General features: G+C 48.4%; 1 protein-coding gene across 6 annotated transcripts in view; it reads right to left on the bottom strand.

The window, feature by feature from the left end:
- Positions 1 to 26,796, bottom strand: part of EXOC2 (exocyst complex component 2) — a 1,204,847-nt gene that overhangs the window by 553,751 nt on the left and 624,300 nt on the right. For all 6 annotated transcript variants that reach the window (XM_085607146.1, XM_085607144.1, XM_085607148.1 and 3 more), the window contains 2 exons: positions 19,069 to 19,137; positions 18,797 to 18,954 (listed from right to left, as the gene is read on the bottom strand). In XM_085607146.1, coding sequence (XP_085463272.1) covers positions 18,797 to 18,954; positions 19,069 to 19,137 — 227 coding nt within the window. The remainder of the gene's footprint in view (positions 1 to 18,796; positions 18,955 to 19,068; positions 19,138 to 26,796) is intronic.

The raw sequence follows: 26,796 nt of genomic DNA, 5'->3' as shown, positions 1-26,796 counted from the left end.
CCCAGTCGATGAGGGAAGCATTAGTGGTGCCGCTGCTGAAACCTGGCAGGGAGGCCTCCGATGTGACGTCGTATAGACCATTGTCTATGTTGACGGTGGATTATAAAATACTGAGTCGTATCCTAGCCACTAGATTACTGCCACACATGACCATGCTGGTTCATGAGGACCAAGCCGGGTTTATTCCCACCAGGAGCACATCTATAAACATTCGCCGCCTGGTTCGCATAATAGACAGCGCTTGGAACCTTGATCAGAAACCAGCAGTATTATTGGTGGATATCGAAAAGGCTTTCGACAGACTGGAATGGGGGTACCTCGATCAGGTGCTAGAGAAGTTCGGTCTGGGAGATGGCTTTGGGCATTGGACGAGAGTCCTCTACTCCTCTGCCACTGCCAGGGTACGATTGGGATCTGTTATATCCTCAGATTATCCGGTGTGCAGGGGGACGAGGCAAGGTTGCTCGCTATCTCCCCAGTTGTTTGCCTTGGCGATGGAACCTTTGGCGGCACAGGCGAGGACAGGGACGATGTACAATGGGATTGGCTGTGGTGAGGAGACTCATCATATATCATTGTACGCTGATGATCTCCTGCTGTACCTAGAAAATACCGAAGAAGCTCTGGTAGGGGCTGTGGGGATGCTGTCGGGCTTTGGCAGGCTATCGGGCCTCAAGGTAAACTGGAATAAAACTTGTTTTTTCCCACTGCGGGCGGATACGCCGTATCCCCCTCCCACAGTGGATGTGGTCTGGGAGGATACATGCTTCACCTATCTGGGGGTCCGAATCTACCACGACATCGCGAACCTGTTAGAAGGTAATATAGGGCGTTGAATAAGGGCCCTGAAAGGGTGCATGACCTTCTGGGCCTTCCTCCCGTTGTCGGTGCAGGGCCGAGTTGCATTGTTAAAGATGGTGGCTCTGCCTCGGCTGCTCTATTACTTCCGTACCCTGCCAATCTGGATCCCACAGCGGATCTTCAAAGACCTGAGGACGTTGATTATTGGCTTCCTTTGGGGGAGCGGACGGCGTAGGGTGGCCTTGACTACTCTGATGCGGCCCAAAATCGAGGGAGGGCTGGCGGTCCCTGATTTTGAATTATATTACCTGGCGGCACAGCTACAAGTTTTAACGCAGAACGTTGCTAAAGTGTTTAGAGGCCCGGAACAAGAGAGGGGGACCGGTATCCAGAGACACATTTTATCTTACATAGTCATGCAACAGAAACTGGATCTGAGAGGCTTATCCATAGAGGAGAGAACTCTTCGGCTGTGCTGGCACAGGAGCATGAAGAGAGCGAAAGCAGCACGACCATATGCACCGGAGATCCCTCTGGGGATGCTGACGGCGTTGCCGCATGGAGGCGACTGGTCCCCGTTGGCGGAGTGGGAAGAGTTAGGGCTGCAGATGGTAGGGGACCTCTATGTCGACGGGGTGCTTGCCCCCTTCGGGGTGTTGCAGGATCAGTTTGGCCTCCCGGATGGGAGTTACCTCCTGCATGCGGCGGTGATTGCAGCGATACAAAAGCACTGGAGGGAAGGGCTGGTGGAACCTACCACAACCATGGCCTGCCAGTACGTGGTGATGGCAGCGGGAACGATTAAGGCGGTGACCTGCCTCCACTCTAGAATGCTACATGAGGGAATGGAGCCGCTCACAGCATTGAAGGAGAAATGGGAGGAAAGCATGGGCAAACCCATTCCGGAAACGGTTTGGAGCCATATCCTGCGAAGGACGTGGAAGGGTAGCAGGAATGCCCGTTTTCAGCAGGTACATTTCTTCATCCTACATAGGGCCTATTTGACCCTGGGAAAGATTGGACGATACTTTAAGGTGCAGGATGCGGCATGCCCGAGATGCTCAGCGCTTGGGGCCGAGCTAGACCATCTACTGTGGGGGTGCCCAAAGGTAGGGACGTATTGGGCTGAGGCAGGAGAGCTTCTGAACGCAGTCACTGACCGGGAGGTAGAGTTCGACATGGTGACATGTCTACTGCTCTGGTTCCCTCATACGGCAAGGACGAAAGTAACGAGCAAATTCATTGACCTAGGTCTCATGTTGGCCCAGAGAGAGATTACATGGCACTGGAAATCCAGGGAGGGCCCATCAGTTAGGAGATGGATGAATGAGCTGTTGAAATGGTCTAGATGTGAAAGTGTGCTCAGAAGGCGACAGGCTGCCAAGGCGGGTAACAAGAAGGGCTTGAAGTTGGCGAGGGCTTGGGAGATGATAGTACAGGCTCTGCAAGACTACCTGCTGGAGTGCGAAGAACACGAACATTCGGAGGGTGGGGTTCCATGAGGCTTGGGAGACCAAATGCAAAACCCGATTAATGGCAAACTTTAGCGTCAGAACCCACAATTATAACCCACATCAGCAGCAGTTGGGGGTGGGAAGGGTGGAGGGGAGTTAATGGGGTATTGCGGTAGTGATCAGAAGAGCGCCTGCAGAAAGGATCTATGACTGATGACTACAGGGGAACGGGGTTTCAGAGCAGCGCTCCTTGGGTACATATAATGTGATTACCGATAGGCCTTAGGAACTGCTACCACGGGAGGGCACTAGTGTGGACCTGATGTTGTGGACACGAACAATGCTGGTGCCAACCACTCTGAGTGGCTGACTATACTTGGCGGCGTTTTTGGGGAGGGAGTTTGATGGGTATAAAAGCAGATACTATATTATGCTGTTGACCTGACCTCTCTATGAGATGTTCGCCATGATACTCTGAGTCACTGTACTGGTACGCCGCCCGGCCCCCGGGATGTGGGCTGAATGGCTGTGTGCATTTTTATAATGACGGATGTGCTTTGAGATGACATGCGTGTACAGGTTGACTTAATGGATGCCTTGTTTATAACTCTGCAATAAAAACATGTTTAAAAAAAAAAAATGTCCCTTCTTCTGGTAAGGGGATTGGGGGATTCATTTAAGGTGCAAAAATGTCTGTGGCCATGGGGCCTGATGAACTCCCGATAGCTCTTATTAAAGCAGGTAGCTTCTTTATGGACCACCTTTCTGTGCCCATTATTCCAGCATTGCTACTGGTCGGGCGATATTCCATCTCCTTGGAAGGGAAGCATTACTGTTCTCAATTATTAAAAAATATTGAAAACTTCTCCCACCAGTTATAGACAAATTGCCCTTCTGGATACAACAGGCAAATTATTTGCCAAAAGAATTTTACTTCCGCTCCAAGAATGGGCATTTGGAAAGAACATCATTCCTTTCAAGCAGGCTGGTTTTCGTAAACCTTGTGGTACCTTTGACAATATTACAGCTCTACAAACACTTATAAAAAAGTATCTTCAGTCAAGGGGCATGCTGATGTACTCTGCATTTATTGATTTCTCCACAGCATTGCACAGGGTAGACCGAGGGACGCTGTAGAGAAAACTGTTTGCACAAGGAATTCCAACTCATCTTCAGAGGCTAATAATAACCCTTCTCTCTTCTACATGGACTCAAGTCCTGATGGGAGGGAACCTAGGTTTCTCGAGAAGATTGGGGATGCAAAATGGTTTGAAGCAGGGGTGCCTTTTGGCACAACTTTCCTTCTTGCTTCATACTCGATTTGCCCCGCAAAGTAGGTCTAGTAAAGCAGGACCCGCCTGATGATGTAATCCTGCTGAATTTAACTCCACTAGGACTCCAAAGGTGCCTTTGCGCTTTGTAAATCGATGTGGAAGAACACTCTTTAAAAATAAATACTGACAAGACTGACCTTTAGAAAGTAGGGTGTTATAGATAAGGCAAAACTTAATTGGTTCTTGGGGAATGATAAAATAGCAATTTTATCCCTACCTTAGCAGGACTTTTTTTTAAGTGATTGTTCCAATAATGATCATATAAACCATTGTGAAAGTAAGGTACTGTCCCAGGTTTCTGCCATTCATAGATTGTGCAAGTGCTACGGGAAAAGACACTTTGCACAGGTCTTATAGGTCTACAAGGCTAAAATTCCACCCACTTTGAGTAATGCCTGTGAAGTCATTGACATGCAGCACTGAACCTTTTTTTTACTCTATCAAGGGGCGTATTTACCGCCAAATTTGAATTCTGAATTATTTGGCTTCTCCATCTGTTGTTTGAAACGAATTTGGATTACCCTCCACGGTTGTGCTTGCTATGGCAGCAGTCTTAAGGTGGGTAACAGTCTGACAGTGAAAATGGGTCTATTTGAGCCGCATTAAAGCGTGGAATCTTCCACACTATGAGAGAGAAATGTGCACTCTAGTTCTCTTTCATGAAAGAAATGGAATGTTTGAGACTGATCAACATGGGGATGCTCCATTTCCAAAACCTTTTCTAAAAAGTTCAATTAAAAAAATCAGCATACAGTGAGTAGGAAAAAAGGATATTTTACTCAGCACCCAGCATGAGAGGAATAAGATTGTAATAGATTGTAATAGAGGTAGCATATGTAAAATTCTCTAACTCTACCTCACATGGAACCTTTCCTATTGTGTCCAGAGAATAATCTTATTCTAAAGCTGAATTAGCTTCCTTTGTGGGTAATCATAGGAATATGGTAAGGTACATTGAAGGAAATGAGATTTTGTGATCTTTGTCTCAAATATGTTCCAGATATAACTCATGTGGCCTTTGTATGGCCATATTTCCAATCTGCACGTTGTCACTTTTTGAGACCGATCTTTTTGAAATATAATATAAATTTGGCAGCTGAGGTTCGACAATGTTTATTTGTTTCTTCAACCGAACTGGCTTGTGCAAAAATATTAAATTTGACTAAAATGTTTTTTAAATGTGCAATTACGCATGTTATGTGTACTAGCACCTGGCATTTTGTAAATTATTTGTAATTAATTATTTGCACTGATACGCTGTGACCCACGTATGTTGTTCATTGCGTATACTTATATCTTGCATTTTAATACTGAGTGGAGTGAAATGTATAATTAACTTTTGCAGTCATATGCTTTAATGCACAAGTTACTTACTTGTGTAACGCTATATCTGTAAGAGACATTAGTTAGTGATAGATTCCTTACCTTAGAATATCCCCAGGCATCAGACTGGATCCGGAAAGTTTTCGTCAGCAGTACCCCTGTGCGTCGTAGGCGTCGTCGTGCGGTTCTGCATACAATCAGTGGCGTCATAGCCGCCGAGATTACGTCGTAGGACCTACTTAGACGCGCCCACGCGCGCTGACGTCAGTTCTGTACATAACTTTTCCGCGCCAGGAGCGCAGAGCCATGCCAGAGACCAACTACTGGTGCAATAGAACTAGGTCCCTAGAAGGGATGACCTGAAGCCTAGAGAACAGTTCGCAGAACGGGGAGGATGGGCGGGCAGGTAAGGAATGTATCACTAGCTAATGTCTCTAACAGATATATTGTTACACAAGTAAGTAACTTGTGCATCTGAAAGAGACACGTTAGTGATAGATTCCTTACCTTAGAAAACATACCCAAGCAATACCAACCCCGGTGGTGGGTCTGCGAAGTGAGATTACACCAGAAAGTCACGGAGAACTGAACAGCCAAAGGAGCCGTCTCTCCGGACCTGACTGTCAAGGCAATAGTGCTTTGTGAAGGTATGCAACGAGGCCCAAGTGGCCGCCTAACAGATGTCTTGCAGGGGAACACCTCGTCCCAATGCTATAGTAGCTGCTGTCACCCTGGTAGAATGGGCGCGCAGCCCAACCGGAGGCTCCTTTTTAGCCAGAGAGTAAAAGGCTTTAATGCACAAGACAACCCATCGGGAATTAGTCCGCTTGTGCACAGCCCGACCTTTCTTGGCACCCACGTAGCCAACAAAGAGCCGGTCATCCACCCGGAACTGTTGTGTGCGGTTGAGATAGAACGAAAGCGCACGTTTTGGGTCCAGATGGTGGAGCCTCTCCTCTTCTCTTGAAGGGTGCGGAGGCGGAAAGAAAGTGTGCGGAGTGACAGTTTTCCCGAGATGAAAGGCAGACACTACTTTTGGAAGGAAGGAGGGACGCGGCCGAAGCACAACCTTGTCTGGATGAATCGCCAGGAAAGGAAGTTTACAGGAAAGAGCCTGGAGCTCACTCACCCCCTGAGCGAAGGTGATGGCCACCAGGAAGACAGTCTTCAAAGTTGATAACCGCAAAGGACAGTTATGAGGAGGCTCAAAGGGAGCGCACATCAAGTATGTGAGAACCAGGTTCAAGTCCCATTGAGGCATCACAATAGGAATAGGAGGGAAAACCAATTTTTTTCCACCGACAGGCGTATACCGTTTTAGTGGAGGGACGCCTGGCTGCCAGAATCCCATTACAGACTTCAGGAGGCAAGTCAAATGGAATCAGCTGTCGCCGCTCAATGTCCACGCAAGGAGGTGGAGGCTGGACAGATTCGGGTGGAGGACCGTCCCCTGTTGCTGTGACAGGAGATCGTCCCGAAGAGGCAGTCGGATCGGGGGATCCACGCTCATACTGAGTAGCTCGGGATACCAAACTCTTCGAGCCCATTCCGGTGCCACAAGAATGAATTGGGCCCGGTCATGCGGAACTGCTGACATTGCGCGTTCTCTTCGGTGGTGAATAGATCTAACCAAGGTTCTCCCCACTGCTGAAAGACCTTGCACCACCTCCGAATGAAGACGCCATTCGTGATCCCAACATGCACCTGCGGCTGAGTTAGTCTGCCCTGGCGTTCAGGGTACCTGCCAGGTGTTGAAACACCAAGGAAATGCCTTTACGTTCCAGCCACGTCCAGAGACATAGAGCCTCCTGACATAGGGTCCACGACCCCACCTCGCCCTGCTTGTTGCAGTACCACATGGCGTTGATGTTGTCTGTGAACACCTGCACTACTCTCCCCTTGACAGAGGGAAGAAATGCTTTCTGTGCAAGTAGGAACGCCCTGAGCTCTAAAAGGTTGATATGGAGCTTGGACTCCGCCAGAGACCAGAGGCCTCTGATCTACGCCTCTCCCATGTGGCCGCCCCATCCCAGGAGGGACGCGTCCGTCACTACGGTGTGCTCCGGTTGGGGAAGGCAGAGGGATCTGCCGCTGACCCAATGCTGGTTCGTGAGCCAGCACTGCAAGTCCTGTGCAGTGCCCTCCGAGATCTGGACATAGTTGGACAGGTTTACCTGATGCTGCGTCCACGGGAACTTCAGGTCCCACTGCAGAGCCCACATATGCCATCTGGCATGATAGATGAGTAGGAGGCCATGAGGCCCAGCAGCCTCAGGGTCGTCCTGACCGAAACCCAGGACCAGGGCCAGGGCCGAAAGATCAGAATCATAGCCCGAATGTCCCGGACTCGCTGTTCGAGAGGATAAACCCGAAACTGCACCATATCCAGAACCGCTCCGATGAAGAGGAGCTTCTGAGAGGGAACCAGGTGCGACATTGGCACGTTGATGGAAAACCCCAGCAAATGCAGGAGGTCGGCCGTTGTCTGGAGGTGGTAGACGACTGCCTGGGGCGAGCCTGCCTTCAACAGCCAGTCGTCAAGATAGGGGAAGTCTGAAACCCCTGATCTGCGCAGATGAGCTGCGACCACCGCCGTCACTTTCGTTAACACCCAAGGGGCGCTGGTAAGGCCGAAAGGGAGCACGGTGAACTGAAAGTGCCCGTGGCCCACCGTGAACCGTAGGTAACGCCGGTGGGCTGGCAGGATGGGGATATGAAAATAAGCATCCTGCAAGTCCAAAGCTACCAGCCAGTCTTGCGGGTCTAGGGCAGACAAGACCCGAGCAAGCATGAGCATCTTGAACTTCTCCTTCTGTAAGAATCGATTGACGTTCTGGAGGTTTAAGATAGGGCGCAGACCTTTGTCTTTCTTTGAAACCAAGAAGTAGTGGGAGTAACAACCATGACCTACTTCTGTCACCGGAGCGCGCTCGATGACCCCCTTGGCCGCAACTGTGCCAAGTGATCCCCGACATGCGGTGGTACTGAGGTGGCATGGCTGGAGGGGTAGACTTGAAGGGGAGGGAGTAGCCCCTTCGGACTATCAGCAGAACGCACCTGTCCGAAGTGATGGTGTGCCAGTGGGGGAGGTGATGGTGAATCCTACTGCCCACTGGCATCTGGTGGGCCTGAAACACCGGACTAGGAAGGTTTTGAGGCGGCGGTGGCAGGAGTGGTGGTGGATTGACCTGCCCACTGTCTTCGGGACCCACCACGTCGGGTCCCACGTCCGCGGCTGCGCTGAGACTGCGGCTGCGCAGGCCTGCGGGCCTGAAAGGAACGCGATTGGGCGCCTCGACCTTGACCTCGAAAGGAGCAAAAAGCGGACCCACAGGGAGTGCGCATGGTGGCGAGACCCAAGGACTGGGCCATAGCCCGAGAGTCCTTAAAGTGTTCCAGGGTGCTATCCGCCTGGTCACCAAAGAGGCATGTGCCATCAAAGGGCATGTCCAACAAAGTGTTCTGAACATCCCCGGAGAAGCCAGTTGTTGTTAGCCAAGCATAACGACGGAGCGTCAACATTGAGGAAAGTGCCCTGCCGAGTGAATCGGCCGTGTCAAGGCCACAACGGATAGTGAATTTAGCAGCATCTCTCCCCTCGGTAAGGGCCTGGGCCCGAGCTTCCACAGGGCACTGAGGCAACACCTGTGCCACCGTGTCCCACACAGAATGTGAATAGCGGCCCAACAGGCACGCAGTATTCACCGCCCGCAACCCAGAAATGGCAGAAGTGAAAATCTTTTTCCCAAACTGCTCCAGTTTCTTAGATTCCTTGTCCGGAGGGGCAGAAGGGAATGCGCTCGGTGAGGCAGAGGCCTGGACAACCAGACTCTGAGGCGTCGGGTGTTGTGTGAGAAAGCTGGGGTCGCCCGGTGCCGGGCGATGGCAGTGCGCCACACCCTTATCCACAGGAGCCCCTGTGTTGGATTGGTTCCAAGTACTCAACAAGACGTCAGTAAGTGCGTTGTTGAAGGGCACAGTGTACCAGGATGTGGAGAGAAATCCAGATCCACTGGACCTTCCGTATCACCTTCCCATTCTGGCTCATCCTCGCATTGAGCTGCAAGAGGATCTTCAGACCCCTCCAAGTACTCCCCTTCATCCATCGGTTGTTGAAGAGGCCGGTAAGGACGAGGTGCCCGGGGGAATGGGAGAAACTCTCCACCCACACGGTGCCAGCGGTGGCGCCGCGCCCGCCGCCGAGCCCGGAGGCAGCGCCAGGGCCGGCGGCAAGGATGGGGCCTGCTGTGCCGTAGGGTATCGTGCCAGCGTAGCCAGGGCCAAAGGTGGCGGCACAGGGCAGAACCACCCAACGGGTCCGCGCGGCCCGAAGGCACTCCGGAGGGACCTGATGGGCCAAACAAACGTCTTATGGCCGACAGGAAAGCCTGTATTTTGTCCGGAGTAGCGTGCGGGCATGGAAAGGACGGGTAGGCCGCAGGCAACAACGGAGACTCCATCGGAGCCGCAGGGGTGACTGCCCGCCCCCTCCACCACGTCCCACGACCGGTGAAGGGTAGACGAAGAGCAACGTCCCTTCTTCGACTTTTTATGGTGCCGTGACTTACCTGTCCCCAAGTCTGACGAGCGATGGTGACGGCTCTGCGACCGGGCCCTCGACCTCCCATGTGAGCGGAACCTCGATTGGAGCGGAACCGATTGCCGGACCTCCAATAACTTTCGAGAACGCTCCCGCAAAGCTTTCAGCGCCATGGCCCGACAATCAGGGCACGCCTCGGGGTCATGGGCGTGCCCCCAGCAGAAGAGACACACGTCGTGCGGGTCCGCTACCGACATGTTCCGACGGCAGGTACTACAGGACTTAAACCCGGGCATCCCTACTGCACCAGGAGTCGAGTACTCGACAAGACAAGAGAAACCAGTTCTCAGAAACCAAGTTAAAATATTAACTAGGGGTACCGCTCTCTCTCGGATCTGAGCTTGCTGACGTGGAAAAAGAAAGAACTGATGCGTGGGCCCGTCTAAGTAGCTCCGACGACATCATCTCGGCAGCTACGACGCCACCGACATATGCGGAGCCGCACGACGCCGCCTACCGATGCGCAGGGGTACTGCTGACGAAAACTTTCCGGATCCAGTCTGACGCCTGGGGATATTCTAAGGTAAGGAATCTATCAATAACGTGTCTCTTTCAGATTGCGCTTTTATATGTTGTGGCCTCTAGTAGATTGTTTTGCACATTAGTACATCTTAGGTCTCTAGCATCTTATTATGGAGTGTATTGCATTGTACATTTTATTCATGCAGTCATATTTTCTCTTCACTCTTTAGATGTTGTGTTATTATGTGTATACATATGCATCTATTTGCATCTTGCACTTTTTTATATTTCTGCAGCTATATACTGTTTGCACTATATGCACTGTGGCATGCATATTGTTATTTCTTCCCTGTGCCATTGTACAGTAAGGAACCATCATTTCTAACGTTGCAGTTATTTATTACCTAGCATTTTATCCATTGTGATCTTTTTTTAGAATGTTTTTAGAATGTTGCAATAATGTCTGTGTAACGGATGTATTTTTTTATGTGGACCTCAGTCGAGTTCCAAAATATAATAATATTAAAAACAGCACGAATAACTCAAAGGAAATCTTCTCTACTGTGAAGAAATTCACCTCCTCTGCTACAGGCGCAACAACAATCACCCTCTCTCAGGAGCTCTGGTCCCAGCTTGTTCATTATGTCTGCAAAAAGATAAACACAATCTAAGACAACTTCGGCCCTTCCGCTCTGGCAGCCCTCCGTCACAACGATCACCACACACCAGATTCTGCCCTGACCTGCTAGCCAACCATGACCCCCACGGAAACCGCCGCCACCATGGGCTCCATCAACTCAGGAGCGTTCTCTGATCTTATCAGCATTTTGCCTTCTCCAATGGTATCGCGTCCTTTCGCACTACCCTCACCCCAATCCTAAATACCTCCCGCACAAAAGCTACTTTCCCAGACACCTGAAAACACACCACCATCCTACAGCTGATGAAAAAACCTACAGTAGATCCAACTTTACCAGCAAACTACAGAGCCATCTCCTTGCTACCCTTCCCAGCGAATGTCTTGGAGAAACTCAACAAAAGACCACAAGAACAGCTCAATGAGAGACCCTTTGCAATCAGATTTCAGATCTAACCATCACACCAAGACTGTCCTCATTGCCGCTCCCGACAACATCCTTCTAATCAAGGACCAAGGCGATCTACAACTAAGGTGAACCTATATCACCATAATTGTTTAGATAAAACATTGCAGTTGTATTGCTCTTTTGAATCTGCACCTGAACACTGCACACTTAGGAAATGATGTACTTCAAAACTAGCTTGAGAGTCCTGAGTTCCAAGACACAGATGTGTTCTTGGACTCCATCCTTTAACTGTGGTCATTATTGACAAGTTGTTCACAGGGTCTCTTTTGGAGGGATGCATCTGTAACTACTGACAAACCTAATCTTAGTGATGGGCTAATCTGTCCACCATTGTAATGACTGTACAAAGCAAGGGAGAAATCACAGTTACCTGCTTCAGACTGCTGTGATGCTGATGCCAGTCACTACAGCAATAGCTACTTACAAAGCTTTTAATTGTAATACTCACCAGCTTTGTACAGTCATCCAGTACTACCACCATGCTGGTACTCTGTTTGAATTAGCCTAGTCTCCGATAGGCACTTGCAAATAAAGGGCATGTTGAGCATCTGGACTTGCACATCTCCCAAGAAACCTGTGAATCTTATCAATGCAAGTCTACACAGAATCACTCCAGATTTAATGGATCGCGTAAAGGCAACAGATGCATCTAATCTCCCTCAGCTACATCACATCATCCATTCCATAATTAAGCAGGTCTAATAAAGGATCCTGCATATGTTCCAAGAACACAGAACACACAAGTGCTGTTGTCTTCTATCCTATCTGCCATTTCCTACATGCTTGGGAATACTGCACCACTAATCAAGCGACAGGCTCCTTAAGTCAAATAGATTTCTGCCCAGAGCATCAAGCTTTTCAACCCTCTGTCATGGGATGGCAAAGGAAGGTGTTCTGTTTATGCTTTGTTAAAAAGGCTTGAACAACAAGTCTTTCCAGCAGAGACCGCAGAAACACAACACCCATTGCACAGACATGTGATTCCCTGCCTAGTGGTGTGCATGGATTACAGCTTTCACATTCCCAAAGTACTTTTTCCAAAAGAGCATCATTAAAATGTATACTTTAGTCCTTTGAAGTATAATGGTAGAGGCAGGGTCTCTGCAGATTTCTTTTACATTACTGCTGTCAAAGGTTTCTTGAGTTGTAGGCCTTTTCTAATATGAGAAACTATTGAAACCATTAGCATTTTAAATGTTTGGAAAAAGTAACACCTCGGAATCAGAATATTCCAAGAGCACTGAAACTCCCCTCTTCCCACTATTAAGACTGCTCTAAATACTATGAGGAAAACAAGGAGGAGTGATTGACTTATCCTTCATCACATTCATGTTTTAATCCCTGAGCCAGGAGCCCAGTGTCTCCATGAATGTATGCTACATTAATGCTTGTAACATCTTACATTAACACTCACTTAAGCACTCTCCTGTTTATGCTATCCCAAAAATAGATTTTTATATGAAGTTTGCCCCGTTAAACTTTTTCCTAGGTCCAGCATTTCTCAAAGAAATGCTCTTCTACTGTTCTCTCACATAATTAAATAAATATGTAATGGTTCTGAATGGTCTCTGTAAAGAAAAGGGGGTCAAGCAAGGCATGCTGCAAAGCTTTGCGATGCTGTGGGTAAGCGCCAATACAGGGGAATCTTGACAGTTGGTCTGGGTCTGTGAACCACCTACTTTTTTTCTTGTGCTCAGGATGAGATGAGAACGACTCTTTGTGCTTCTTATGCTTTTTTACTCACCCAAAACCTTTCAGGCAAACTGCTCCAAGCCTTGAAACCGGTCTCACCCACAGAGGCTATGACAAGTCTAACGCTTCTTTCAAAGGTCTTATGAGGCAAAAAAGAACAAAGCGTGCCCATGCCCTAATCAAGTTTTTTTACCCGAGCACGACATGCACTTAGTATGGATCCCTGCCTGATATTTGAAGGCTTTGTTTCTCTCAGAGACTTATTGACTAAGGGTTACGGAAGGGACATACTCCCTGTGGAAACAAAATGTGGGCACAAATAAACACTGGAAAGATCAATTGTGGTATATGGTATTATCGATATTTGATAATATGGTGGCTCTTTTTCTTGTACTTATTGTTATGCAGTCACTTGTTGCAATTCTTGATTTACTAAGGTTGCAGGGACGAAAGGAGCACAGCATCCCCTGCCGTGAGTGGAGTGTAGGTATTACAAAGAAATTGTGGCTTCAATCTGATGAATGGGAAGTGGTCACTTACGAAATATGAAGGAATGAGTATCCACTATAAATATACCGTTTTGCTAGGTTAGACTCCATTCTGGGGCTGTAGTTATCATTTAGCATAATACCACCTTATAGATGGCATGCTTAACAATAGGAAACCATTTGTTATGGTAATTTTTGTAAATGATCTTCAACTGCATCACCAGGTCCTAGCCTGTGGTTGAGTGCTCTATTTTTCCCTAACTTACGCAAGTATAAAAGACATACATATCTAGACTGCTTTTTCAAAATGCTCTCTTTTTCCTAACATCTACACATATTGTATTCAATACATTCAGAAGAACCAGAAGTAAATCTTCAGGAACTCATTTTTTTGCATAAAATGTATATTTTGTCTGTGTGCACCGCAAGGTAAAAGAAATACATTTTCCTTAAAGCTTGAACAATGTTGTGGTAACATTTAGTAACACCAGTCATACTGAGGTGCCTAAACATCATGGTGTTGCAAGGGAATAATCATTGGCAATGCTGATGAATGACGTAAGCGAAATAGAATTTGCTAATGTCACTTTAGAGGTAATTCATAGAAGATGCCTCATCAGACTGCATTCCGGTAAAACATCGATCAAAGTACGTGTTTTTATTGTTCATTAAAAGTTTTAGTTGAAACATAGCTTTCTACAGCATCTGCACAGATGAAAAGCACTGTCTGCATGCCCAAACTACAATGAAGGTTGGTCTATAATGTTATTCCATGAATTATAAAAGAGCATGTTGTGAGTGGAATGCGATCATCATTGTATATAATCATGTTTCCCTTCCCAAAGTGCCCCACTGTGAGTATTTTGTATCCTAGCTTTTGATTTTGGCCCGGGCACCATCGTAATCTCTTGCGTGAGCAAAGCCTAGGCCTATTCCGTCAACATAAAAAGGTTCCTCAACTTCTCCTGTGATATAGAGAAATGCATCAAGTGTGTCCTCACTGACTGAGGGTGGACTACTACTGTTCCTGCCATAGGTTTAGTACACAGAGGTGGTGGGAGCGTACTGGGTTTTGTGAATCTATAGCTGTGATCAGACCTTAACAGCTGTGTCATTATACTGCAGGCCAACTGGTCCAATCATGTTATGTTCTGCTTCTATGTGATTACCAAAATCCTAGCGCTAACATACCAAGTGTATGTTGTGTGTGTCTCTGTATTCAACCTGCGTGGTACATGTATGGAGTGTGAGCGAAACAGAGTAATGGAGGCCTGTGTGATCCATTTTGGATACCCAAGGCCTGGCCTTTTGTACCAGATGGGGGAGACATTATTTTCCCAGACAATGGAAGTTTATTGCTGACATTTCTGAAGCTGGAAGGATACCTAGGCACTGATGTGAGGTAGGAGGAGACAAGATCCCTTTATAAATTTAATTAGGCCTTTGACTGAACAAGGAGCTGCTGATTAGCTTTCCTGAATGTTCCATTTGTTGGAAGGGAGGGGTGAAGGGTAGGAATGCAGACTCAGATGGGCAGCGTGAGGGAAAACCTTAGGAGAGGCCCAGCCCAGCATGTTTGTCTTTCCCTGATTACATTCTCAGTTGGTTGACAACAGCCAAGTGCAGTAACCTCAAACTTCTTTGTGCCTCTGTTGCGGATGCTCCAAGCTAAAAACAACCCCGATGTGAAAGGCATCACTCTACACAAAAGATGGGTCTCTTGATCACCCTAGAAAGGGCGCCTGAAAGGAGACTCACCCGCAAAGTGGTTCTGAAAATACAGACAGCTGAACCACATCTCCTGTCTGCTTTTGCTGTATAAAAGTGGGACCCCCCCACTACCCCATTTGTGGTTCAAGGTCCAAGTTCTCTATGCCCAAGTGAGGAAGTGCTCCACAGAGTACTCAAAAGGGTACTGTGCAGTCAAAGCAAAGCTGGTGTCTACTTGACAGCCAGATTCCAAGAGGTGAGGGGACATTGCCTGAGTCGAACCCCCTAGCTGTAAGAGCTCTTTAACAGTCCTGAGCTGCCTACTGAGGGAGGGAAGGAGCCTACCAACCCTTCAGGAGTGACTGTCAAGGAGGACCAGGGAGCAGAGTGTCCCCAGTGCGGGCGGAACTTCCACAAGAGAGGCCTATGGACAGTGATTTGTGCCCCTCAGCGCCTGCAGTCTTAGTTGCTTCAGAAGCAGTTCCTGCCAGGAACCATGATGACTCATACTGAGATCCCTCAAACCCAGTCAAGTTGTGATTCGAATCTAAATAGTATCAGCCTGTGTGTGGTCATACTACCTACAAGAAAATCAGCCTGTGTGTAGCTCAGTAGAAGATTGGCCTGACTTCGGCTCTGTTGTACAGAAGGAGATTGGACTGTGCAGGTCCACACCACAGGAAGGAGAGCAGCCTGTACGTGGCTGCACCAATCCCAGACAACCTGCCTGTGAAAGAGCCACCTGTTCTGAAATCAAGCCTTCCGTGCCATTTCAACCTGCTCAAGAGCCACCAGTGACCAATGGAAACGTTCAGAAAGAGGGATGCTGAAGCAGCGTCAGCCTGGCAGGTGCCAGAAGACCCCAGACATAGCTGTCAGTGAGTGCTCCTCCTATAAGAAGTGGGAAGGAGCAGGTATGCTGAGGCAAACTAATTAACTGTGAAACCAAATACAAGTAAAAGCAGAAAAATGGGCAATAACGTTCCTGATATAATTGCTGTGAATACTCAATGCAGATGTAATACTCAGTGTTGGAAATGACCCTTTCAGCATGGTAACCCCCAAACTTTTGGCCTTCCTCCACCCCTTTTTGCTGAATTAGTTTTTCTTGGCTTTAGGATTCTGGGCACTTTACCACTGCTAACCACTGCTAAAGTGCATATTCTCTGTACTCAAAACATGGTAACATTGGCTAATCCACAATTGGCGTATTTAATTTAAGTCCTTAGAAGAGTACACGATATGTGCCAGGGGCCTGTAAATTAAATGCTACTAGTGGGCCAGCAGCACTGATTGTGCCACCCACTTCAGTAGCCATTCAAACATGGCTCAAGTCATCCACTGCAGAGCCTGTGTGGGCAGTTTTAAACTGTCATTTCGACCTGGCAAGTTAACCTACTTGCCAGGCCCAAACCTCCTCTCTTATTACATATATGTTACCCCTAAGGTATGCCCTAGGGAGCCCTATAGGCAGGGTGTGGTGTACTTAAAAGATAGGACATGTTCTTGAGTTTTGCATGTCCTGGTAGTGAAAAACGGCTACATTTGTTTTTTGCTACTGCAAGGCCTATGTATCCCATGGGTTAACATTGGGATTGACTTAAAACATCTTTTAAGTGAAATATCAAATTGGGAAAAGATAGGGATTTGAAGTTTGGTGTCTCTGAACATACAATTTAAAAATCACAAATGATGGTGAAGTCAGATTTTAAATTGGAAGTCTGAAAATACCACTTTTAGAAAATTGTAATTTCCTTACTTTAACTATTCTGTTCCTTTGCAGATCTCTGAATACATGTCTATGTTGGTGACAGCTGGGCTTTGTGCATTCCCTTTAGACAGTCATACAAAGGGAGCGGAGGTGTGACATTTGCATCTTGATGGCCCATCACCAGGCTGATGGGCATTCCTACGGTAGATTTCGGAGCTGCAGGAGGGAAGAGCTGACACTTGCACCTAAATAGAACTGTGTCTCTCCCCACACAAAGAGCTGCATACCCCCCTGTAGTGAGTCTGGAGCCAGGGCAGAAAAGACCGGGATTTTGTGATCTTTAAAGGCCTCTTTGAAGTCTCTGCCACTTCAAAGGCACATTTGGGTTTAAGTACGGGACCCCTGACACCAACAAATCAGATCTTTGCTGGAACCAAGGACATTCTGCCTTGAAGAAAAGCTGCTGTTCAGCAAGAGGGACTGCCACTTTGCTAACTGCTATGCTGTGTTGGCCTACTGATTGCTGTGCTGTAGGACGGACTGCCACTTTGTTACCTGCTTTGCTGAGTTGACCTGCTTCTTCTTGCCTAGGAGTGAGAAGAACTGGATCTGCTCTCTACATCCTTAAACCTAAGTGTCTCCAAGGGCTTGCCTCCTGTTTTTGATGTCTCAGGGCCATCAAAGATTTCCTTCAACTCTACTACAGCTGCTGGACTCTGCCAACTGTAGGTCCTGCCCTGCACAGAGGTGCCACTCCAGTCCTGGACCTTGAAAGAGGGTTCTGCAGCTGTTTTTACTGCAAAAATAAATCCAGTGACGATTTTGAGCCAATAGGAACAGAAAAAGTGCCCTTCGACGCCAAGCCGATCTGACGACATCTCTGCATAGCTCGATGTTCGATGCCGATGCAGAGCCAATCGGACGACATCCCTGTGTGGCTTGATGATGACACAGGACCTGACTGCGAGGTTCGAACACAATGCAGCGCCTATCCGAGATTGCGGCTGCGAGGTTTGCGACGACGTAAAGCCGATCTTAGGACAACACTGCGAGGTTGCAGCACCAGCATCTTAAGGGTTTTGACGACGACGCAGGACCCGACTGCGAGGTCTGACTTCAACGCACTGACCCGACTGCGTGAATCGAAACAGACGCATCAAGTCTTCGACGTCGACCGATATAGGGCTAATAGCGAGAGTGCGCCTCACATCCCAACACACAACTCAGACTGCCTTGCATGAATGTCGATACTACCTCACCACTCGCTCCTTAGAAACATCACCAACTTTGGGACTGTATGGGGGGCTATAGACCACGACGTTATTCAGCCTTATGTCAAGGTGTAAAATGTATGTATATCAATATCACCAATACTGATGTGATGCACCTAATTAGAGAAAATGCCACTAAAAATCATTTTATAAAAATAAAAAAAAAGTCGTCGACGCTTGCTCATCTAAGGTACTTCTTCAACGGGCCCAGCGTGGGTCCTGTAGTCGGTCTGCCTTCCCTCGCGGTTGGCCTGAACTTTGGATTTACAACAGTCTAGTGTGACCTCAAGTAACCTTTTAGCGCTACTAACTTCTAAGAACAGTTTTTGGATTTAATCTTTAAAAATTCAAATGTTGACTTCCACTTATTGGATTTTTGTCGTTTTGGTCTTGTTTAAGTCAGATAAATATTCTCTATGTTTATAAGCTGATGTATAGTCTTTTTGTGGTGTGTTCACTGTGTTACTGTAATTTAAGTGTTGCACAAATACTTTACACATTGCCCCTTAAATTAAGCTGGTCAATTTAGATTGTGTATCTGACTTACCCTGGCTAGGATTGTGGTCCCTAATTGGACAGGGTGCATACCTCACCAACTAGAGACCTAATTGTTAACACTATACATTAAAGTTACCCTTAAGGCCATTACCTAAAGATTTACCTCACACCTCTAAATGTGTGTCAAGATTTCATACCATTCATGTAAACAGCACAAAAATCAGAATATTTTCTCATTGTTACTTTAAACAGATTTGGATCTACTAGAATGAAATGAAACTGCTGCAAGAACGAAACTCCAACACTTATTAGAGCAGGCTATGTTCTTTAAGTTCTCTTAACATACCGAATAGTCTGAACAGAATGGGTTAACCAGTGCCCCAACAGTTCAGTTTTCATCTCCCAGCCTCCATACAGTTTCAACTCTCCTTCTACCAAGCTGGAAGGCAGCAAAGCCCCCCGGATAAGTTTAACAAGGGACTGCATCACTTCCTGTATCATTTTCTATAAAAAAAACAAAAAGGAGAATTTAGCAAAAGAGCCCCCTCGGTGAAAAGAAATGTGCTTCTTCAGCCATTGCATTCAAGGCCATATGTACACGCTAACATGTCAGCTCACCTTGAAATCACTTTGTCTTTGTCGTGCATTCTTCTTTGACCTTTCAATCTGACCAGATTTTTCGGCAGTCTGTCCAAAGCAAGAAAATATAAAATAAAAAAGATACATATAATTATACCAACACCACAATCTTTAAGTGACGCAAAGCTTTCAAAGAGACCCCTCTTTTTGATGTGGCATAAAAAACAAAAAACCTATAACTACAATTAGGTACGGGTAATGATGTCACAGTTAATGGCAAATACATGTTACTTGAATAAGATTTTGATAGTTATGTCTACTTGAGAAATAGTTTACATTCAATTCAGCTTTGTTAAATAATTGCAAGTTCCTGCATAAAGTAATCTTGTTCAACATTTCTTTCACTGTTTCAGCTATATTACACAAGGAAGGTCACTTCCAGTTAGTTAATGACCCAGGGTAGAGTCTATCCTCATATCCATTAAATAGAACAGCAATATTATTCCAGAGGAACATGCTTTCAGAGAGTTCCTCACATCTTTTAAACTTTGAGAATAAGATCACAATGATTGTGTCTGACAGAACAAGAAAACAATGGCAGTCCAGTGAAAACATGCAAGTACAAACCAAAACTTTCTGCACCCTGGGACTCTGAAGACCTCACTTGACAATAAACTCTTTATCCACTTAAAGGATAGAGAAAACAGATGAAAAATAGAACTTTTTATGACTTCATGATACTGAATTCCCTCTGTGCAACATGCAGACAGCTCATCGTATCAGCCAAAGCAAAATACTATACCACACCATCAATAAAGCTATCAACAGACGCAGAACAGTTTTCAAGACAATTAAGTACTGCATCAAACCGATACCGTTAGCACACTCCACAGGGCCATTAACCTCTTCTTAAATAAGAAGATCCAAAAGCACATTGACAACTCAAAGCCTGCTTTTCCTCCTACGCCTAGGCTTGTTAATTCTCATAATGGTCATCCTTCTATGCCTTCTTTCTCACATATATTGCTACCATACTCAACTCTCTCAAAGACTTTTCCTACGAAGATAATGTCTTACCCTGGTCCTCAGCAAAGCTGTCTCCGGGGACGTTCGTTCTCTCTCTCCTATTCACCATTGTCACTGCCCCTTCAACTCAAGGCACCTTCCTATAATCTCCAAGACAAGCAGATACTCCAATACTCCAAGAGAAACCTACATGAGACCCTGATAACCTTGCCAACTACTTGCTCATCACTCACCTGTTTTCTTGAAGAGGTAAAGTTCAAAGCTCAACTCCAAGTTCAGATCAATGCTAACCATTTCCGACATTACTACCAGTACTGGCCTCAGCTCACGCTACAGCATGGAGACCGCTATCTTACACATCGTAGAAAACACCCTCTTGACCAGATGAAGATGATCCCGCCTCCTGATACTGCTGGCCCTCCCGGCTGGCAAGGTCCTGGTTGTCCTCCTAACAGTTCAATCAACATCATTTTATTCACACAGGTACCTCAAAGTCCCAAAAGATCCCTATCATTTGTGTAGTCCCCCTCAGTTCCATACTGTCTCCTGTCATCTTTATCCTCTACATGGAGACCCTGTAGGCTTAACTCCCAGATAACAGTATCAAGTTTCACCAATACACCAATAATAAACAACTCTACATAAAAGTCTCTTCTGCTCCATACATGCAACATCTCAAAATAACACCTGAACTTCATCTGAAGCTTGATGTCCAGTGCCTACCCGAAGCTCAGCCCAACAAAGACAGAATTCCTGTTATTTCTCAAGAACAAAAAGCAAGAAATAGTACAAAACTGGATCAATTACATGAACCTTGACAGCTTTAACCCCCCACTTTCACAAAATGCTACGTAACTTGGATTCACCTTGGACACCAACCGAACCCTCAATGGACACACTGCCAAAAAAAACACAAAGGCAGCCTCCTACTCTTACATCTGGATGGTAGTAATGTGCTGCTGCATGGCCTCACAGATTTCACACTGGCACCCCTTAAGGGCATTCTACATGCCACAGCTTATCTCGTCCAGGGCCAGAAGAAATATGATCAGGTCACTGTAAGAAAGTGGCTCTGTATATACTGTTCACAAATAGGTACAGTGTGCCCAGAGTCCACAGTCCCCAGAGGTTTGGCAGAGGTTAAAGTTAGATATAACCTTACTCTCTAAAGTGGTAGTTTGCTCAAGCAGTAAGGCAGTATCAGAGGACAGTGTAGAGCATTTGTTGTACACACTCAGTCAGCAAATGGTCTCACACACTCAAGAACAGAACTCTAGGCCAATGGGTTTGTACCAAAATATATAGTTGTTTTATTTTAGAACCAACAATAGGTATCAAAATATACTTTCTCAGAATGAGATGCTTTAGATAAATACTTTCAATAGGCAATAGACTTTTGAATGCAATAGATACAGTTGTTGCAATAGGCAACACAATTTCAAACACAATTATACATTGAGCTCAATGGGAATTTCTAGTTAAATGCAATTGATTACTTTTTGGATTACTTTTCTTACCACAGGACTGGATCCTAGATTCAGTCCTTGAACATCTCCTGTAAACAGTTGAGTAAAAACTTTTGGTTACATTTATGATTTTTAAGGAATATTATTGTATTTTAAAAGTTGACACAAAAGAAATTTCACATAGAATCACCAATGTTATATCCTATGGGCAGAAATTCACTTAGCAGGTAAGATGGGTTATCGTTACTTTTTCTTACTCAGTGTTGGATCCTGGATCCAGCACTGGTGCATCTCCTGTAAACAGTTGAAAGAATGCGTTTTTGTTATACAGGCGATTTTTTTTTTTTTTTTTTAAAAACCTTTATTTGTGCATAGTAAAGGAACAAATACGGGCCTACAACCATCAGGCCGGCCACAATACGTTGCGCACAGAAACAAACGGTACACCCCCTAAGCATCAACGGTCAAGGCAAGCAACGATTCAGGATTACACTGGAGGGATCCGTGACACTGGGGCAGGAGAAGTGAAGGTTAATTTTAAGGTTTTTTAAAATAATTTTATCGAGACAGAATCAGTAAAAGAAAGGAACAAGGAGATTCGAGTCCGCGAGATATCTTCATACACTGGAGAGCAGCAGCATCGGTAAGACAGCCATAGAAATCACATACAGTAAGGCGATGTAACTAGAGAACAGGATCATAGCATTAGTGCATACACACCCCCTAAGCGCCGCCCCTTCACAATCCACCCCACACCCGGACCCGGAATCGAAACAAGTATAGCACAGAGAGATGAAGAAAGAGGCCCATAGAACTAAGAGAAAACAGTAATTTACCCCCCCACCCTACACCAATGCGGAGGCTACGGCCTACCCCCCCCCAGCATAGTGCCTGTCGCCCAATGAACCCGAAATATAGACGAGAGAGAAAGTAGGAATAGAGTGAAGAAACTAGGGGAAGAAAGAAAGAAAAAGGCGGGGGGGAGCCCACGCAACCACTGAGCACCCGACACCACCGGCCAACCAAGCCTCCACACACTGAAACCCCACTACACCCAAAGACGGTCGTGTGAAGAGAGCATTCGATAATAAGGAAATGAAGGCAAACAGATCACGACAAGCGTGTACAACATGTGCAACAATTCCAGTCCCAGTCCAGCCCGTCCGTGAAACCATGATGACATCGAACAATCTAGCCCTGGCCCGTTCGCGGGCTTACGAGTAGGCCCGCCCCCTCGTGAAGGCCCCGCATCCCAAACAAACAGAGACAATATGGCCGCACGGAAGAAGAAGGAGAAGCAAAGTCACAAAATGGCCACCGATCATCCAACAAAGTCCCCTTGCACACCACATGAAATCCAAACCTGGCTTGCAAAGTACATAAGTTCCGTATAAAAGGAGCCGTAGACCACCGTGCACGGTTCCTCGTGGGCGTCAGTTGTGGCTCCGCTGGCAGCTCCTGCGGGCGCGGTGAGACAGGCAACATCAAAGCAGGGAGCAACGACCGGGGAAACAAAGTATCCGCCATCGAACAGGAGGGCGTGCCATCCTGGGTACCGGGAAAGCCAAGTGCGGACTCTAATGTAGCACTGTTATACCCGGTCGCCGCTTCCCCGCAGGAGGACCAGAGCACTGGCAGACTCACATCTCGTTGATCACAAGCAGGGCGCTCACGACCCGCGGCAGGCAGTATGGTATCGAACCGCTCACTGAGCGTTTGCAAGCCGGCACACAATCGCAGCCGAAAGTCCCGCAGGGCAGCCAGGACGGAGCCGTATGTCAGCGGAGGCTGCGCCCCCACAGCGGCAGCAGTCCGGGACGGCGCCGGGAAGCTGGAGTTTGGCAGAGGGAGGGCGAAGCGGGCAGCGGGCGAGACAGAAACATCCCCCCCCAGCAGCGAGCAGGCACCCAGCGCCATGCTGTACCGCTGGACGTTACCGTGGGCAGGGGGGGGGTCGTGAACAGGAGGCAATCCCCAATAGGTCTGCGCCGCAACAGGTGAAAGCCAACAACCGATGCCCTCCCTCTGGGCTCTCGTTGCGGCCGACCAAGCCAAAGGAGAGGGGGGTCCGCAGCCCTCCACAGCGTGGTCCACAGAGCGGGGTAGGAGACCGGCCACGCCGGGGCTTACCCTCCAGTTCCAGGTTCAGGGTGCAGGAGGTGTCCGGGCGTCTCTCCCCCGGCTCCTCTGGCGACAGTCCGTGGCGCGAGGCCGGATCGGGACCGCGGGGCTCAGAGTTGTACCAGCGGGTCCGGCGACCGCGTCTCTTCCAGGGGGCCGGCCGCGGTCACAGTAGAGCGGGGGCCCGCACGGGGAACGAAGGCACCAGGAACAGGCGTCCGGGCGAGCCAAGACTCCGGGAAAGCAGCGGCGCGGTCCGCGCGGCGGAACACACGTTGCGCCTCAAAAATCGGTCAGGTATCTATCGTCTGGAAACGTCGGTAAACATTTGATGAGCACAATTCCATCCTCACCGGCACCTCCAGTCTACAAATGGCAGCAGATTGCACACAAAACATACAGGGCAGCCTTGGGGTGGAACAGCCACAACCATCACACGTCTATTGGCTTCCACGGTAGGTTCAGATTTCGCCAATGTTTAGTTATAGAGCCGCTATAGTCCGGGGTTGACTGTCACACGGCCTCACCAGGGTCCCTCATCGGCCTCTCCCTGGCTGCCCGGTCTCGTTAGTACGCCAGAATCACAACTGTGCAATCAGATCCTCGGAAATAGTCCTCAATGGAGCCTCCCCCGTTAAGGGCACACGCGTTGCTAATTAATGTCTACCCTCCGCACTCCTGCACACGGTACAGACCCAGCCGCTGACGTCTTCAGGTGCACATGGTGTCCGTGCTCCCCATCGGGCTTATCATATCGCTGCCCATACCTCTTATTTGGGGGATCTCAGTCAGGCACTCTCCTTCCTCCTGCACCTATCTTTGTTTTGCTTCGCTTTTCCACAGCGCAGTGTGCATGAGAAGCGCCGTCTGCCACACGTCTCTTCGCGGCGCCCGGGAGCAGGCCTCTTCACATCCCCGTCCTCGCGTAGGCGCTGCGCCCGCCACGCTGCCACACCTCGCCTGTCGCATCACCCTCACCGCAGTCGGCACCGCCGCTCCTCTCCGCTTCGTCCTGCGGGAATACAGATGATTGCCAGACCCTCGACTTCGTCTCTCCGGTTCAGACTTGGTGACACCGCCTCGGGAGCACAAAGGATCGGTGCGCTCCACTCCTTCCTGATGTTACACGCTCAGCAGATTGCTGCGTCATTAGGTAGCTGGGGGCATATCTTCTGTTACGGGTGCCCCCCCGTCCTCCCGGTGGCACCAAGTCTTCACTGCCGGTTCCGCTGTATACCATCGCGCTCCGGAGGCTGTCCAGCGCAGATTAGCTCATTTATTTCAGGATTAGTGCGGCCCGGGTCCGGAGCTCCTCTAAAAGGCAGCCGCCATGCCTGGCTGCTAGCCACGCCCCCCGATACAGGCGATTTTTAACGAATATTTGTAAGTTTGCAAAATCGACAGAAGAATTTCTGGCAAAAACCAGGCAATGATATACTATGGAGGAAAATCAAGTTAGCGGTAAGTACGGTTGCAATTACTTTGCAGGGTCAGTGCTGGGCACCAGGATCCAGCACTGGGATCACTCCTGATAACAGGTGAGTAAATTCGTTTTCGTAATTCGGCTGATTTTAGGTGAATATTTTAAAGTGTCAAAACTCGACAATTAGAAGAATTTCCAAGTGAAACCAGTCAATGTTACCCTATGGAAGAAAAGTGAGTTATCTGCTTTTGGGTAAGTACTCGACTGGCAGAGTTAAGGTTCTGGGTATAGACTCAGGGGTCTCCCAGGGTCGGGTAGGTATAGTTGTTACACCCTCAGCGGCACAGGGGCAGTCGGGTGCAGACTGAGTTAGGCCCAATGTTATCCTATGGGGGGCGGTTGCTGGCTGGCAGGCCACGCGGCTGTGGGAGCTGGGCTCCTGGTCACTTATCAGGGCAAGTGGGGAAGTAGATTAGGAGAGAGGTTGCACTGCCAGAGGCACTCGGGCGGCTGGGTGCATGGTGCTTTTGAGCCGTCGGGCACTCAATGAATTTCAATGGAGAAGCTCAGTGACGAACAAAGGCTGCAAGCTCGGGGACGAAGATTCTTCAGGTGCGACCACCACTTCGAGAGGTAAGTTGGGAAGCTGTGGGATAGGTTGGCACCCAGGAGCTGGGCACATGGGGCCGCAGGGCGCCAGGTGCAGGGGTGTCTTTTCGCGTCGGGAAATCTTACCCTCAGCTGGTCGTGGTTGGGGGGGGGGGTCTCTGGTGTTGAGGCTGCAGGCGTCATCAGGAGCATCGAGGAGGGTCCTTTGGTGCCGCATTCGGGGTCACAGTCGCCGGGGGGATGTCCTCGTGGTCTTTGTCCACTCCGGCACAGGCCAGGCTTGGCGGGTGCAGAGTGTGATGGAGTCGCGGTTCCTGGCTGATGCCAGGGGCTTGTACATTGCTTTGAGCAGTACCACTGCTCGTGGGAGTCCCAAATGCTCAGAGTCAAAAGGTAGCCAGGTCCTCCGGGGTTTGTGAGGTTGCTGGCCACGGGAGGTGCCGGGATTTAGCAGGAGCAGGTTCGAGGGTCGACAGGCCGGTAGGGCTGGGGCCAAAGCAGTTGGTGTCTTCCTCTTGTTAGCATCTGCACGGCAGGTCTTCTTTCTTCTTGATCTTCTTTGCTGTTTCGGAATTTGGAATCTAAGGAAGGAAGGTTCAGGGTGCCCCTAAATACTAAATTTAGGGGTGTTACAGGTAGGTAAAGGGCAGGGACCACTGGATCCCTGCCCTGGGGTGGGTGCACCCCCTGTCCTGCCACTCTCCTGTGGGAGGGGGGCAGTGGCCTAGTCCTGATTGGGCAGGGCTCCCCATCTTCAAGATGGCGAGAGCCTGAAGATGTGCTTCACCTCACCTCCCCCACCTGAGGGGTGGGGTTGGCGGAGGCTGGCACACCCCCTGTCCTTACTTGGGGTTTGCGGCCAGTCTTCCCACCAGAGTGGGGGTTTAGAACCGGTAGGGGCCAGTTGCTGGGTACAGTGGCCTGGAGAAGCTCACAAAGGCGGAATGCCTTTGAAGCTTCCACTGCCCATCCTGGGGGAGGAGACCTAACACCTCGCCCAGGATGTGCATTGTTGCAGGCCCAGGAGAGCGGATGGCTGTCTACCCAGGGGTCCAGCAACATGTCTGCTGTGTGGCAGCCTAGGCAGCCCCTCAGACCAGACGTGGATTGTAGGTCAGGTTC

This window comes from Triturus cristatus, chromosome 5_2, assembly GCF_964204655.1.
Source record: "Triturus cristatus chromosome 5_2, aTriCri1.1, whole genome shotgun sequence".
In the NCBI taxonomy this organism is placed as follows: domain Eukaryota; kingdom Metazoa; phylum Chordata; class Amphibia; order Caudata; family Salamandridae; genus Triturus; species Triturus cristatus.
This window is presented reverse-complemented; position numbering and strand designations above follow the sequence as displayed.